General features: G+C 49.3%; 1 protein-coding gene across 1 annotated transcript in view; it reads right to left on the minus strand.

Moving 5' to 3' along the window:
- PHGDH (phosphoglycerate dehydrogenase) overlaps positions 1–14,237 on the minus strand; it is a 29,551-nt gene extending 15,314 nt beyond the window's left edge. The window contains exons 1-5 of the mRNA XM_003793809.2: positions 13,884–14,237; positions 6,272–6,423; positions 4,702–4,767; positions 1,059–1,113; positions 868–966 (exon numbers count right to left, since the gene is read on the minus strand). Of these exons, the coding sequence (XP_003793857.1) occupies positions 868–966; positions 1,059–1,113; positions 4,702–4,767; positions 6,272–6,423; positions 13,884–14,021 (510 nt within the window). The 5' untranslated portion in view covers positions 14,022–14,237. The remainder of the gene's footprint in view (positions 1–867; positions 967–1,058; positions 1,114–4,701; positions 4,768–6,271; positions 6,424–13,883) is intronic.
- Positions 14,238–14,655: the final 418 nt, after the last annotated feature.

A 14,655-nucleotide genomic window follows, 5' to 3' on the forward strand; every position in this document is an offset into this window, starting at 1 on the left:
CTTCCATCCATTTTCTATAGTCCCAGGGCTTACATATTCTGGGTGGCAATCACCTATAAGGACCCTTCTAACTCTAAGAAGGTAGGAGAATGGGGAGAAAGGGACAATTTCATAGCAGCAACATGTACATCTTTCTAGACCTGACATGATCTGATCGTCAAACTTTTCCTCAGTGTTTAACTAAAGCCTTCCTGGCTGCAGCCTCAACAGCCACACAGAACATAGAGATGCCACTAGCCCTCTTCTGAGCTGCCAATCTCTCTGGTCTACCTGGCCAGCCCTGCAGATACCCTGTCTTGGCTTAATGGCCTCTCCTAGTTTGCAAAATTTCCTAGATTGGCCCATGAGGATGGCATTGCTGTTGATAACAGCCCTCCCGTAGCCAGAAGCCTATTGAGCTCCCGCAGTAGGAAAAGGCAGTGCCCTGCTGGGAGGCAGGGGTCAGGTGTGACTTCTGAGACACATGTGAAGTCTTCCAGCTCTAAAACCACGTCACAGTGTCCAAACAAGGGCCTTTAAATCCTTCCCTGGAATACAGAGGGAAACTAGAAGGATAAGTGGGCAATCACTCTGTCCTGCAGACAGCAAAACCAGGAAGCCCTCGAAGCAAGAGGGAGGGACGGGTGGGACACCCTGGTCCACTGGGACTTAGGGCTACCACCACCTCCAGGGCTGAAGGACAGAAGGTCCTCCAAGTTTTCTCAGCTTTGGAGCCCAATTGTCCAGATCAGCAGGTCAATATTCTCTCTCTTCCTAAAGGATGGTCAAATCTCCCAGAGCAAAGCCCTTGGCTTCTCATCAGCCAAGCTGCCTCTTCCAAAATTGCTATAGAAAGTGCCACATCTAAGAGGTCCAGCAACCTCTTACCTTCATCCCAAACGACTGCATCCGGGTGGCCACCTCTCTCCCGATCCTGCCCAGGCCGAGAATTCCCAGGGTCTTTCCGTTCAGCTCCGTTCCCATGAACTGCAACCAAATGGGCAAAGGAGCTGATGTTAGCACCGCCAGTGGCCCTGGGACCCCAAGCCCAGGAGGCAGGAGGCAAAGCCACTGCTCACCTTCTTCCGCTCCCATCTACCGTCCTTCATGGAAGCTGCTGCCTGGGGAATCTGCCTGGGGGGACAGACACAGGATGAGCAGGCCTGTTTGGACCCCCACCAGTCTAGGAAGTCAGGCATAGTGGCCCGAGCAGCCACTGCCTGTGATGGTCGCTGCCCCAGGAACCAGGCTCAGGCACTCTGAGCGTTCTGATGGGAGTCTGGGGGTTCAGGTTGAGGAATATCAATACTGAGGGGGTAAAGGAGGGTAGGAGAGGGAAATCTTTGGGATTTGGGCTGACTTGGGCAGCCTGGGATTTCTGTCTGCAGCCAAGTCTGGGAGGAGGTTCCGATTCTGCCTCAGCTACTGAGGTACCAATCAGGGCGATGCTGGGACAGTTTTCTCCTCTGGGCAACTGTCAGTCTTCCCAGTTTGCAGGGACAACTGAGTGGGCTAGTGGGTGACTCCGGTGACATTAAGTGCTTCAGTAGTTTAAGGAATTGCTTTCATCTTCCCATCTCATCAGGACCACAACTTAGAATGTCTTCTCCCTGATTACTCATTGTTTCTTGAGTGTCTCTTAAGCCATAAAGGTCTTAGGCTAGCCTGGGGTGGGCGGGTGTTACAGTACAGGCACTTCCATTCTGTCTGAACGCCTGGTCATGACACTTTGAACATCCACCCCACCTTCCTGGCCCACGACCAAACAGACACACACACACACTCTCACAGCCTGTGGTTCATACGGAGGTCTGAGTCTCCATGTTTTCTGGAGAACAGAAGAAGTAGCAATTAGAGCAAAGTTAGGGGGTCAAAGGATAAGGTATATCATGTGTGACATGGGTCATCAAGGTGTCTCTGGAGGCAAAAAGGGGAGGGACGTGAAATAATGTTTAAGGCACACCTTTTCTGCTTTAGACCTCTTGTAAGAAACATTCAGTCACATATTAGCTCCTCTCAAGTTCACAACTTCATGGAAGGAGGCACCAAGGCTGAACAGCTCACCCAGCTGTAAGTACCTAAACAGATTCAAAGCCAGGAAAGGCATCCCCACCACCGTCTGTCCCCTAGGTACTGAAATGCCGGCGTTTCTGCCGACCAAAAAATTCAGTCAGTGAGTGTGACGATGTGTCATGCTAAAAAGGGAGCTCCCAAAATTCTGTTCTTGTACTTTCACTTCATGGCAACCAGTAACCATTGTTCCACATCCACTCGTCACCAGGGCACAGACTGCCATCTGAGGGTAAGGCTGGGGTGACAGGCCCCCCACATCACAGAGTCCTGTGATCTTACAGTAAACTCAACAGACGTGAGTAACCAGCCTCTTGGGGACAAGCCCACCTCGCTGCTCTGGGCCAACATAGTAGGGGCAATGACTTGCCTTGAGGAGCCGCTGGCTTCCGCGGCAAGCCGGCCTGATCAAAGGCCTTACAGCAGCCGCGTTTCTCTCACTTCCTCTTTTCCGCCCATGTGACTTCACAGTGCCGCGAGCTGCATGTGACACCACAGGGCCCAGGAAACTCCTGAGCACCGCCCCCCAACGCTGATACACCCAGCTGGTCATGGAGGTCCCCAGGTCTTCATGTTTTTAACACTTTGGGGTCCTCACCAGGCCAGACTGGGGAGGACCATGACACAGGCAAGGGGCCTGCTGAGACTTCAGTGCAGCCAGCCTGACCAACAAGAGGAAGAGAAGTTAAAGCAGGCAAAAGTGGGGGCCGCCACCTGGAGAGGTGACAGTTCCTGTGGTCACCCTGAGATACTGGACCCTCCTGTGTGACAGAGGTAACCCAGCAAGTGAGCAAGGCCTGCATGTAGAATGAAACTTCCACAGAACCCATGGAAAGTGAGAGGAGGTGTTGCCACTTGCCCTCCTCAGAATAAGGGCGGCCCTTTACAAGCAGACTTAAGCCCCTAAAAATAGTTTATGAGAGACCCTTCCTAGCACCCCGAGGTAAGTCCTCCATCACCCCTACTCCCGTGCATATGGAAAGGTAATATTCCCAGGGGGGAATATGTTAAGGGGGAACGGCCTAAAAACAACAGGGACCCCTACATGTAGTGCACCCCCCTTTCCTCCTGACCTCAGGAGCTCCTGCCACCTGTTCCGAGGCCCCACATAGGCCCTGGGGGCCTGCTCTCCATCCGAGCTGCCCTGTCTAGTGTGCAGCACCCTCCCTCCTCTGCCTTCCCACCGGGAAGCAGCCTCAGGGAACACAGCAAGTGAGGCACAAACAGCAGAGCCATGCCTTCTACACTGGGCGCCTCTGAGGTTTGATGCATGCTTGATGAGTGAGGTCACAACACCAGTGGCTAAGAACGAAGAGCTTCCTTTAAATCACAGTGCTCCACCTGTCCCTTTAAATAAAGCCAGTCTTGAAATAGGAGGGACATTTTCCCCAACTCCCAATCCCTCCATCCACCTCCAGGGAAAAAAGTCAGGTAATTTAGATAGAAAGTTGCACTGAGACCCCTACTCAAGTGAAACCACAACAGCAGGCTTCTGTACTTCTCCAGAGGGAGGTGCACGCGGCCCGCATGGCCTGGGAGGTCCAGGTGGCCAGCTCGGTTCCCCTCCCAGCTGAGACCCTGATGCTGTGTGAGCTGTCTCTGCCTCTCCTTTCTCCCACTGTCCCCTGTCACCAACTACTGAAGATCAGTGGATACTGGAGACCTCAGGTAGAAATCTTCAGGAGAATGAGAGTTAACTCCCCAGATCCGCCCCCAGCAGGAGAAAAGCAGGTTTCCAGGATGGGAAAGGAGCATTCTCAGTCTTAGAAGGGTTCAGGTTTGAGCATAGTAAGGCGACCTTCCCAGATCTGCTGGTTTAAGGATCCCACCACTGACCACAGAAAAGCCTGTCCAACAGAAGCACCCAATGCAGTCAGCTTTGCCAAATCACCACCGAACACAGTAAGACGTGCACACATTATGGGCCACATCCACAACAGAGGGGTTTCTGGGCTGTCCCCTCTACTCCAGAGGCCCACATCCCCCAGAACTCCTGCTGGAAGGACAAAGGACTTGCCCATTTGCCTCCCACAGTGTCATGAATCCACAGGTAGGCCCAGGGTTCCCAAAACAGTTTTTCATTCCATTCTACTATAATACAGATTTGTGAGGATAGTGAGTGGCACAGGTAAGCCCTGGGGGCAGGGGAATGAGTGAGGGACACAGCCCATCTGGGGAACCAGAGAGGGCTTCTTGGATGATAAATTGACACACTTGAACTTAATCTTAAACACTAAGCAGAGGGTACATAGACACATAATGGAGAAGATGCTCCGGGCAGCCGGATAAGGGAGCGTTTGCAAGGGTTGTTAAGGCAGAGTGTCTGTGCGGAGAGTGGGAAATGCATAAGGAGAAACAGAAGGAAAACCGGCCACACACACTCTTGTTCTCTCCTCCTGGGTAGTGATACCAGCTGCTAACTGGGCAGCTGGTATCCACTGCCCTCCCTGCACAGTCTCTGGATACCTGAGAAGCCACCTGGCCTCTGGGTGCTAGGGAACCCTTGTGATGAATGTTGGTTGAGACAGGAGAGATGGCCTTGAAGTTTCTCAGTAGTCTGCAGGTCACTAAGTTTCTCTGAATTAGTCTGCTGGGCAAGTGATAAAAATCAGCCTATGGGAGATGGGCCCTGCTGAGAAGTCAGGGACTTACCTGGCCAGGCACATGATCATCCCGCAGGTGAGCTCCGCAGCACTGAGGCTGTTCCCGTTGGGGGTGCTAAAGATCAAAGAAAAGGGGACATCAGTGGGCCGAGACCCAGTATTCCACTCCCACCCCTAGAGAAAACCTTGCGTGCAGGCTGTGTTCTCTACTGCCCCTGAGCTTAGCAGTCTTAGTACAAACCTCTGAGCCCATACTGCTATCCTGGAGTCTTAGGTCCTCCTGCCCTAAGCCCGGGCCTGCAAGAAAAGCCCCTTGTCCCTGTCCCTGCGGGGGACCTCTGTTAGAGAAGCATAGGGGGCCTCTCTCTCCCCAGCCTCACTCCTCCTCAGGCAGAGGAGAAATGCGTTGGAGGACCTGGAGATCTGTGCTGGCTCAGCTCTGCTCTCCCTGTCTCACCTCAGGAACTACCTGCCCACAGAGAGCATAGATGCCCCACTGCTCCATGCCACTGACCTTGCCAGAGCTGAGCCCCTGATGACTGAGCAAGTGTCTCAAATTCAGAGCTCAGCTTCATGGACTTCCCCAGTGTGGCCTTGATTAGTAACCAGGCTAATATTTTTATCTCTACCTGACATCCCCTATCTCTCCTCAAATCTGAACAAAGAAAAGCCTCCTTCTGCCCTAACTGACCGATGACGCAGACCGCCCATTTTGCAGAAAGCAGAACAGGTGGCAACACACTAAACTGTTCTTCTTTTCTCAAAGGCCTTTTTCATGTTTTTTGAAAGAATTTAACATCCATGTTCTCCCTCCTTCGTCCCTTACTGGGTTTGTCTTTTCATGTCTAGAAATGAAGGCTAGCAGGGGGAAAAGCCAAGAAATTCTGTACAAGATAAGAGGACTCTCAGAGATGGTCTTTGTGCAAAGCCACCTGGCTTCCCGTTGTCCTCAGTAAACAGCTGTGCAGGGAGAGGGTAGAGGTGCAGGGCTGGGGGTGGCTGCCTCGGGTCCTGGGCGAGAATGTGGGATGGGTTATTGTTTAACATTTCTGCTGTGGGATATTGACCGCAGTCAGGTGACTTGTCAGTTAACCCGTACCCTGGAGAGACCGGAGGACCATGAGGTCCCTGAGAGAAAGTTGAGGACAGAGAAGGGGCGTGAGGATGGCCTTGCCACACCAGCTGCGTGTCAGGAAAGGTGCAGTCCTGCACTGGCAGCTGACCACGACCTCTGTCCCTGGGGTTCTGCAAAAACAGCTCTGAAGGAGACCCTTTTGCTGGAACACTGAAAGAGAAATTGGGGTCTTAACTCCAGAATCGTGCAGGGAAGTGAGGAGGAGGCAAGTGTAGAGTCACTAGTCTGCTAGCAAAGGTCGGGCATCTGTAAACAGGGCGATAAAAACCAAGGCTTTCCGTGAGCAGAGGGGGCTGTGTGGCGGGTGGGTTCCTGAAACATTTCACTTTACTCAGACAGATGCAATTTCAGAAGCCTTGGGAACCACTCTGCTGTCAGGGTCGCCCACCCTGCCCTGGACCAGGCCTCCCCTGGAAGTCCATCTGCCTGACGCAGCTCCCCACCTGGTCAGTCCCCCATCCTCCCTTCAGCCTCTGAGACTTACTTCATGACCAGGACTCCCTTCCTTGTCGCAGCCTCCAGATCCACATTGTCCACGCCTGTGCCAGCCCTGCCCACCACCTGCAGCTTCTGGGCCGCGTTGATGACATCAGCAGTCACTTTGGTGGCCGAGCGCACAATAAGGCCTTCACAGTCCTGAGGCAGAAGAAACATGTAGGTCCACAAAGTGACATAGACACCAAGGGGTTAGAGGAGCCAAACAGAAGCCACCTCAGTGCTGACGGCCTGAACAGGGAGGCTGACAGCTGGTGGCACCTGCAGGGCCCCTGATTCCCCCACTTGACAGCCTACTATTAGCCAATGCCACACAGAAAGAGCATCCTGCCATCTGTGCCACATTCAGGTCCGAAGGAGAGGCTCCCCAGCCTGGCCACACTCTCCTGACTTTCTCCTCCACACACCTTTGCCCAGAACCCCAGACTGGACAGTCATCCTCCCTGCTCTGCCATTTCTGTGCTTGTCACCAGAATAATGTTTCATATTCACTTGGCCCCTCTGTGACCTGTGGTTTTGTCTCTTCAGCATATCGTACATTCCTAAAGTAAGATTTTTGTATTAAATCATTTCTGTATCCATACTCTCCACTGTATCTTCATAGTAACAGTCTCGCCAGCCTCGGTGCTGTGCATATAAACCATTTATTGAGCACCTACTGGGCTCCGGGAGTTACACTGGGTGCTTTATGTTATTCTCACTCCGCTCCAAGGAGAAGGGACATAATTATCTGCAGTTTCCAGATGAAGAAACAGAGGCTTTGAGAGGTAACCTGCCCAAGGTCACTGTAACAGGTCAAAAATCAACCCTAAGAACTAGAAGGTCATTGTCATGGCCAACTAGGAGGCGGTAACAAAGGAGGAACTGGCAAGCCTGTCAAGATGTCAAAATGATAAGGCTGGAGCCAAGGCCACAGCCTCTGGGTATAAAAAGTAAACTTTAAAATCCCTTAGAGGGATTTACTAGTTTCAGTAGCTACTGTTTTTTGAGCAGTTGCTTTACCTGAGGCACTGCCCTGAGTCAGATGTTACAGAGAAGTAAACAGATGCAAAAAGAATTTAACCTGCTGAGGCCACATGGTGGGATATGACAGAAGGTGGAATCTCATCCAAGTTAGTTGAGAGCCAAGTCAAATCTTCAACCACCTTCCAGACACCCCGACACAGCATTTAAAGACACCTGAATCAAGAGACCTTCCAGAAATCTTGTGACTTCTCCAAAATGGCATCTAGAATCCCTAACAAAGGTCCCCGGATCATCTGGCGACCTGTTCCTTCTAACCAGCTTGCCTGCTGGGAGTCAGTACAAATAGGAACAGATCCCTCTGACTAGAAGAAAAACTTGCCTTTGGCTTACGGGCAAGCTCATGGTTGGTAATAAAACACTCCCACTGAATAAATGAGTTCCATGATTTAAGAGGCCCCCATCCTCACACCTACCATCCTTCCCCAAGTAATCTAAACATTTCACGTGCCTAAAATTCCCCCATCAGAAATCCCTTCCCCTAAATGTGATAAGAAGCCATGAAAATCTACTTATGAGAGCACTCTAAGATGTTCAAGAATTTTGAAAATGGAGAACAAGTTGAAAGGAAGTCAGGAAAAAACATTCAGAAATCAAAAAAAATCAATCAGCATGCCAAATAGGCACCAGATGAACAAATCCATGGATATGGGGAATTTATTTAATTTAATTGTTTTTAATTTCAAGATTTATGAGGGTATAAGTGTTTCTAGCTACATGCATCCATTTTGTTATGCTTAAGTCAGGGTTACAGGGTCATTTGTTTTAACTTGAGAGTTTATTTTGTTAATTATCACACTAGGGGCTGTCATTGCCATTTGCTGAACAGGTGTCAGGATGTTAGCATTGTCTGGAGTAATCCTGCACGATGAAGAATTGTTCTGTGTCCCATGCGGCTTTCAGAAGTCGAATTAGGCAGTCAAGCGTTTGGAGAAACCTGTGTGTAACTATTCAAACCAATGCTTAATTCCACTTTACATATAATCACAACATACTAATTAGACAGTTTGCGTACACCCTAAATTGTCTAAGCATAAAACTTTACACTTTGTTCAGTTATTTATTTTTTCACATAAACTGGGCTATTTCCAATTGTGAGTTATTGAGATTGAGTCGAAGGCAATGTTTTATAGTGAAAAATTTGAATATATTCATTAATTCATTTTTGGATTGATACGAGGGCACTTACGATTAGATTACATTGTTTGCTGTTGTAAGGTGAAGTCTGAGCTGCAGCTTAGTCCTTCACCCAGGTCATGTGCCATGTACCCCTACACTGTGCCCATCAGGTGGGAACTTACAACCCCTCCCCCCACGCCCCTCCCTCTTATTGGATTTGTGTGTTTCTCTTGTGTGGACCTATATTTGTTGATCTACTAGTTTCAACATAGTACTGAGTACATGGGATGCTTGCTTTTCCATTCTTGAGAAACTTATCAGAGAAATACAAATTGAAAGCAGTTTGACATATTACCTAACCCCACGAGAACGGCCCCTATCCCAAGGTCCCAAAGCTGTAGATGCTGGTGTGGATGTGGACAGAGGGAAGCATTTGTACACTGTTGGTGGGACTGCAAACTAATATAGTCCTTTGGTGAAGAAGTATGGAGAATCCTCAAAGAGCTACAAGTAGACCTTCCATTTGATCCTGAAATCCCATTATCAGGTATCTGCCCAGAAGAAAATAAAATCATTTTATCATAAGGACATTTGCACTAGAATGTTTATCACAGCTCTGTTCACAATCACAAAGGTGGAGAAACAGCCCAAGGGCCTAACAACGCATGAATGGAATAATAAGTGTGGTATATGTATGCCAGGGATATGTGGGAATATAGAAAATAAAGGTAGAACTCAAATTGAAGGGGAAAGGAAGAATTAAATAGAGAATAGTGTTAAGAAAACCCAGGGGAAAAAATATTTAATTTCTTCCTCTCTTCAGATTTTTAAAAATTCAGGTGAATTAAAAATTTTTTAAATATAGGAAGTAGGAGGAAATGCAAAGGGATATTTTTATGACTGGAAAACCTTTCATAAGCAAGACACAAATCCCAGAAACCATGGAAGAAAATACTGACAAACTCAAAATTTTAACTTCTGTGTGGGAAAGATCCCTAAGCAAAGTAAAGGGCAAATAGGGACCTTTATTTATTTTTTCTTTTTTTGAGATAGAATCTCACTCTATTACTCTGGGTAGAGTGCAGGGCTATGGTGTCATGGCTCACAGCAGACTCAAACTCTTGGACTCAAGAGATCTTCCTGACTCAGCCTCCTAAGTAGCTGGGAATACAGGCACTCATCATGATGCTGGCTAGTTTTTCTATTTTCAGTAGGGATGGGGTCTCACTTTTGCTCAGGCTGGTGTTGAATTCCTGAGCTCAGGCAATCCACCCACCTTGGCCTCCCAAAGTGCTAGAATTACAGGCATGAGCCACCATATCCAGCTGCAAATGGGGGTCTTGATTTGGGAAGAAAACTTGTACCATAAATAACAGAACAAGAATTCATCACCCAAAATGATCGACTTTCTACAAATCAATTTTTTTAAAGGATAAAGAACCCAATAAAAAATAGGTAAAGATATAACAAGTAGGCAATGCACAGAACTAAGTGGCTACTAATTCATAAAAAAAAAAAATTCAACACTAGTTGAAGATATCAAAGGAATGTAAATTTTAAACTGTGCTTTTTCAGGCATCAAATTGGCAAAAAGAAAATGATAATGTTCAGTGTTGGCAAGAATGGAGGAGAGTAGAAGTGTACCCTGCACAACTTTTTTGGAGGCAGCTGCAATGTATAAGCACCTCTGTAGTGTGCTTTCCTTTACAAACAGCAAGGACACCATCTGTAGCACACTGAGGAAACAAACCCCCTTTGAAGTGGTAAACCCACGACCAAGGGTCCAAGTTCAACTGATAAGAGAATACGCCCCTTGGAAGTTATGCATAGACGCCAGTGCCTAGTTCACCCTTCAAAGCACTTTTTCTAGGATGAGTTCATGAACTTAATGGTCAAACCTTATATGATAGTTATGATGACCATTCCAGAAAAAGTTCAAAATTGCATTGAAGGGTGGACTAGGCACTGGCATTGGTGCCGAGCTTCCCAAGGGGAGTACTTCGAAGACAACCATAGTGATATCCAGCAAGGAAGCATGGAGTACTTTGTTCAGGATGAGTTCACACACTAAATTGTCTGACCTCCAACTTAACTGTCCAACCTCGTAGACCCTGTAGTTTCTCAACTTTCCCCTCAAACCAGCCTTCTTTGCCAGGGAGTTTGAGAGTCTCCAATCAGACTGGTAGGGACATACATTTGAGCTCACCTGTCCCAAGGGTAGAATCTACGTTTGGAGACTCCCAGTCAAGAGACTCTGGCCCCACATTAGAATCAAGTTCCCACACTGGTCAGAGTTAACTGGCTTCCACAGCCCCTTAGAAGCTCAAGCACCAGCACTTTCCCCTTATCCAAGCAGCCAGCACACATTAACCCGGCACCAACCCACCTCCTGCCAAGCCCTCAAACCCCTACACTCCAAGCTCCCACCCTCTTCAGGCCATAAATTATCTCCTTCAAAGACTTTGCTCCCTTTGGCTAGCTCCTCTCCTCTACTCAGAAAGACTATGAAATGCCCATGTCTGCTAACATCCTGGGTGCAGTCAGCATTCAAACTTTCTTCTCCAGCACCTCACGGTCCTCCCTCCTCTTGGGCACTTCCTGGCTGAGAATACAAGTCTCAACAAGTGAGGTTTACTGCTCTCTGCCTGTGGTTTCAGTACCCCCTGCAGATGGAACAGGCACTTCCTACACATCGTTCTCCCTGCTCACCCTATCCTTAGCTGCCTTTGGCTGGAAGACTGCTGGATTTATGCCTGTTTCAGACAAACTATGCTAACTCAGCAGTGGAAACTCTTTCTTATTCCTCAAGTTCACACAAGCTTCCTTTCCCAAGAGGACAGACTTGGCTTTAGGGGTAATTCTAGCATTGCTCCTATCTCTGTCTTAAACCATAGGCAGTCACTGTAACTCTCCAAGTCATATTCCCCAACTATAGAGAGGGCAGGTACACCCAGCTTTGCATAATACTGTGCTCCTGATTAACCAGTGCTTATTTAACTTTTGTAAATGAAATCCTGTGCAAAATATTGTTACTTTAAAAGAGCCTCTGAACAGATAAACTGTTGAATGGAAAGACTGATTCCCTTCTGAATCTTTCTTAAAATTTTGAGATATAAAGATATAAATGTGTTTCAGTAAGTTAAATGCATTACCATTGTTCAATTTAGTGGTCCTGACCAGCGCTGCTATATAAGGAAACAGAAGAAATGCATTAGAATGCATCAGATGTGGTGTCACTTAATAACCAGTGTGTGTGTGTATGTGTGTATGCACATGCATGCGTATAGTGAGTTATGATACAAAATAAATTTCTCATCATGGATCATGGTCAAAATTAAAAAGCCACTGATGCATGGTAAGATTAAGTAAATGTTTTCTGCTTAAGCTGTGAGCTCCAAACAGGATGCTTTATTATTCCAAGCCAATGTTTTCCAAACTTTTTGGACTGAGACCAATAATAAGAAATATACCTTTCAGTTGTGATTTTATACCCCCCCCCACACACACACACAGCTACACACATAAGTGAAAGATAGTTCATGGAACAATACTTAAAGTCTTCCTATCTGGATTGCCCTCTGATATTTCCCACTTCGTTCTTTAAAATGCTGATCATGACCATCAAACCCAGCAGTGGCTAGCTGCAAGTCTGAAAAGCGCCATTGAGGGGGAAGGGAGGAATGATTATGTTTTCTGACTGCAGAGTGAGAGAGAGCAAAATGTGCCTGCCAGGAACGGGAGGGAGTGGGAACCAAGGCCAGGCCCAGTTCTAGCAATGGTGCAAAGCATCCTTTGGCATTAAAAAGATTTAAATGGGGAGGGCAGGAGACATTATGGCAGATACCTCTACATGCAGAATGAAAGTGGCAGAGAGTGGAAGTAAGGACCTTTCAGAGCACTGCTCAGGGAGATTCACTGGGGTTCTGAACCAAATGGTTTACAAAGACTGACATGAAAGCTTAGCCCCAGGATGCGAGCAGTCATCTTAGCCAACAAACACCCCCACTCCTACCAAGGGGTTTTAGTGCCTTTAAACAGTTCTCCAAGTTTCAGCCCAGACTGGCAGCACCTACCCAGCCAGTTCCTGACTTCATGGAACGGGTGACCAGTGAGGCCTCCATTCTTGTCAATTCTGCTTCTAGATCCCTGCCCCCTGATTGGGGCACAAGATTTCTAATTTCTATTAGAGAGCTGTAAAAGCCCTAACTGAGGCCACTCTTCCCAATCTGGAGCTCTGGTGGAGGTGAGGGTCTGAAGCTGGTCTGGAGGCCACTCCACTGCCTTGCTGGTCCCTGGCCAGAGCCACAGCTACCTTCACACAGGGACGGAGGTGAGGAGTGCCAGGGGCTCCTCTCCAGTAACCCAGCAGGAAAGCAGGCAGCTGGACGGTCTAAGGCAGTGTTTAAGGCCTGTGTCACCTGTCTAGCTGCCTGTTTGCTGGCCGCGCTGTCTTACTAGCCCGCAAGCTTCGGGAGGCTCTGCACAGGTGCAGGATTTGGGGGTGAGGAAGAGGCTTCCGGCAGCTGGGTGGATCACACGAGCAGGCGCTGGAGTGAAGAGCTCACAAACGTGTTGGACAAGGCCACCAAAACTCGCGGGACGTTTTCAAACGAGATAGATAAAGATTTGAAATAGATTTAACTAATCGTATACCAAAACAAATCAAGATATCGTTCCTAAGATTTATTAAGACTATAAATTTCCCCTGGGGGGCGTGGGAGATGTTGGGATCAGATTCTAGTCCAGTGTGGTCACTCCTAACCAGCCATGAAGTCAAAGGTGAGGTCGTCGGTCCTGGGCCCCAGATGGAGGCTGAGCCTGGACCGCAGGCCCCCTGCCCACTCCCCTTTCCTCCGAGCGCTCCCAGGAGGCAAGGGCCGGTGAAAGCTCGCCGCAGTCTTGCATCAGACGAAAGGCGGGTACGCGTTTGCTGCCCAACGGGGGCCGCCTTCCCCGGCAGCTCCCAGCAGCCACGAGACAAGCTGGGGCTCCGCCAGCGCCCTCAGAAGGAGGCTGGAATGGGCCCAGCGGGCCAGGTCTTGGTTGGGGTAGACTCGCCGGTCCCCGGGCCACTTTCCCTCCCCTCCTCCGCTACCCCCACGCGTGGGACAGGGTGGGGGAGGCGGCGCCCTGCTGCCCCGCCTGGGCCGCTGCACTCGAAGGCGCCGGAGCTGCGCTGGCATCCAGCGAGCAGCCTGCACGACCAGTTGGTGCAGCCCGCACTTCTCAGGGCTCGCGGGAGGCAAGCCAGCGCGAAACGCGCCGTTGCAAACTGAACGGAAAGTTTGCATCCTGCAGCTGGCCTCTGTTGGCTTCTCCCTCCTTCTCCCCCTCCCCGCGCTGTCCCCCATCTCTGGAGGCCCCGGAACGGAAGTGGGGCGCGCTGGCCCGGTCAAGCGCGGCAGCTGGTTTTGGCAGAGGTCGCCCCGGAGACCTCGCTTTTCTCCGGCTCGCCTTACCTGCAGCTCAGCTATCAGCTCCTCTTTGCTCAGGTTCGGCTTCTCCACCACCTGCAGCCCTCCATCTTGCAGGATCTTCCGGCAGCAAGGGTCCAGGCTGTCGCTGATGAGCACTTTCCGCAGATTTGCAAAGGCCATTGCGGGTGTTAGCCTCAGAACCGGCCGCTCTCTGTGGGCAGGAGCAGCTAAACTGAGGGGCGGCGGGGCGGGCTAGCGCTACTGGGCGGGATTCTACAAGTCCCGCTCCCCTTTTATCTCCCCTCCGGCTGCTACCGGCTCCTTTTGATTGGACGGAGAGACTCAAACTCTCCGTGACTCCGCCTCCTCCTCGCGGTTCAGAGCCTTCCAGATCCCGCCCGTGTTATCTTCCCCGGACGGATTTCTTAATCTCAGCCCAAGCTCAGGTGTAGGTAACCTGGTGAACATATAAAAGCACAATTTACACCGACTAGCTGATTCGTATCCGAAATAAACAGAGAAATGCACATTCTCATCGAAAAAGAAAGAAATTTCTTCTTCTTATCTTTCCTTCCAAGGGCTTATTAATTCCTTAGCAAACAATTCTTGAGCAGGTAACCATGCGAAACGCTCGCTGTGCTAGACTTGGGAGGGAGCTCGGGCATCAGACAGGTACAGCCCCTAATAGCTGAAAACAACGAACACACAGACAGAAAAAGTTAAGTAGTTAAAAGCAACACGAAACTGTTTCTGAGACGTCACAAGGCTGTGATTGATTCCAAATGAATGATGCCCTGAAAATCATGAGTTTCAA

This window comes from Otolemur garnettii, unplaced genomic scaffold, assembly GCF_000181295.1.
Source record: "Otolemur garnettii isolate 467f Iridium unplaced genomic scaffold, OtoGar3 scaffold00073, whole genome shotgun sequence".
Lineage (NCBI taxonomy): Eukaryota > Metazoa > Chordata > Mammalia > Primates > Galagidae > Otolemur > Otolemur garnettii.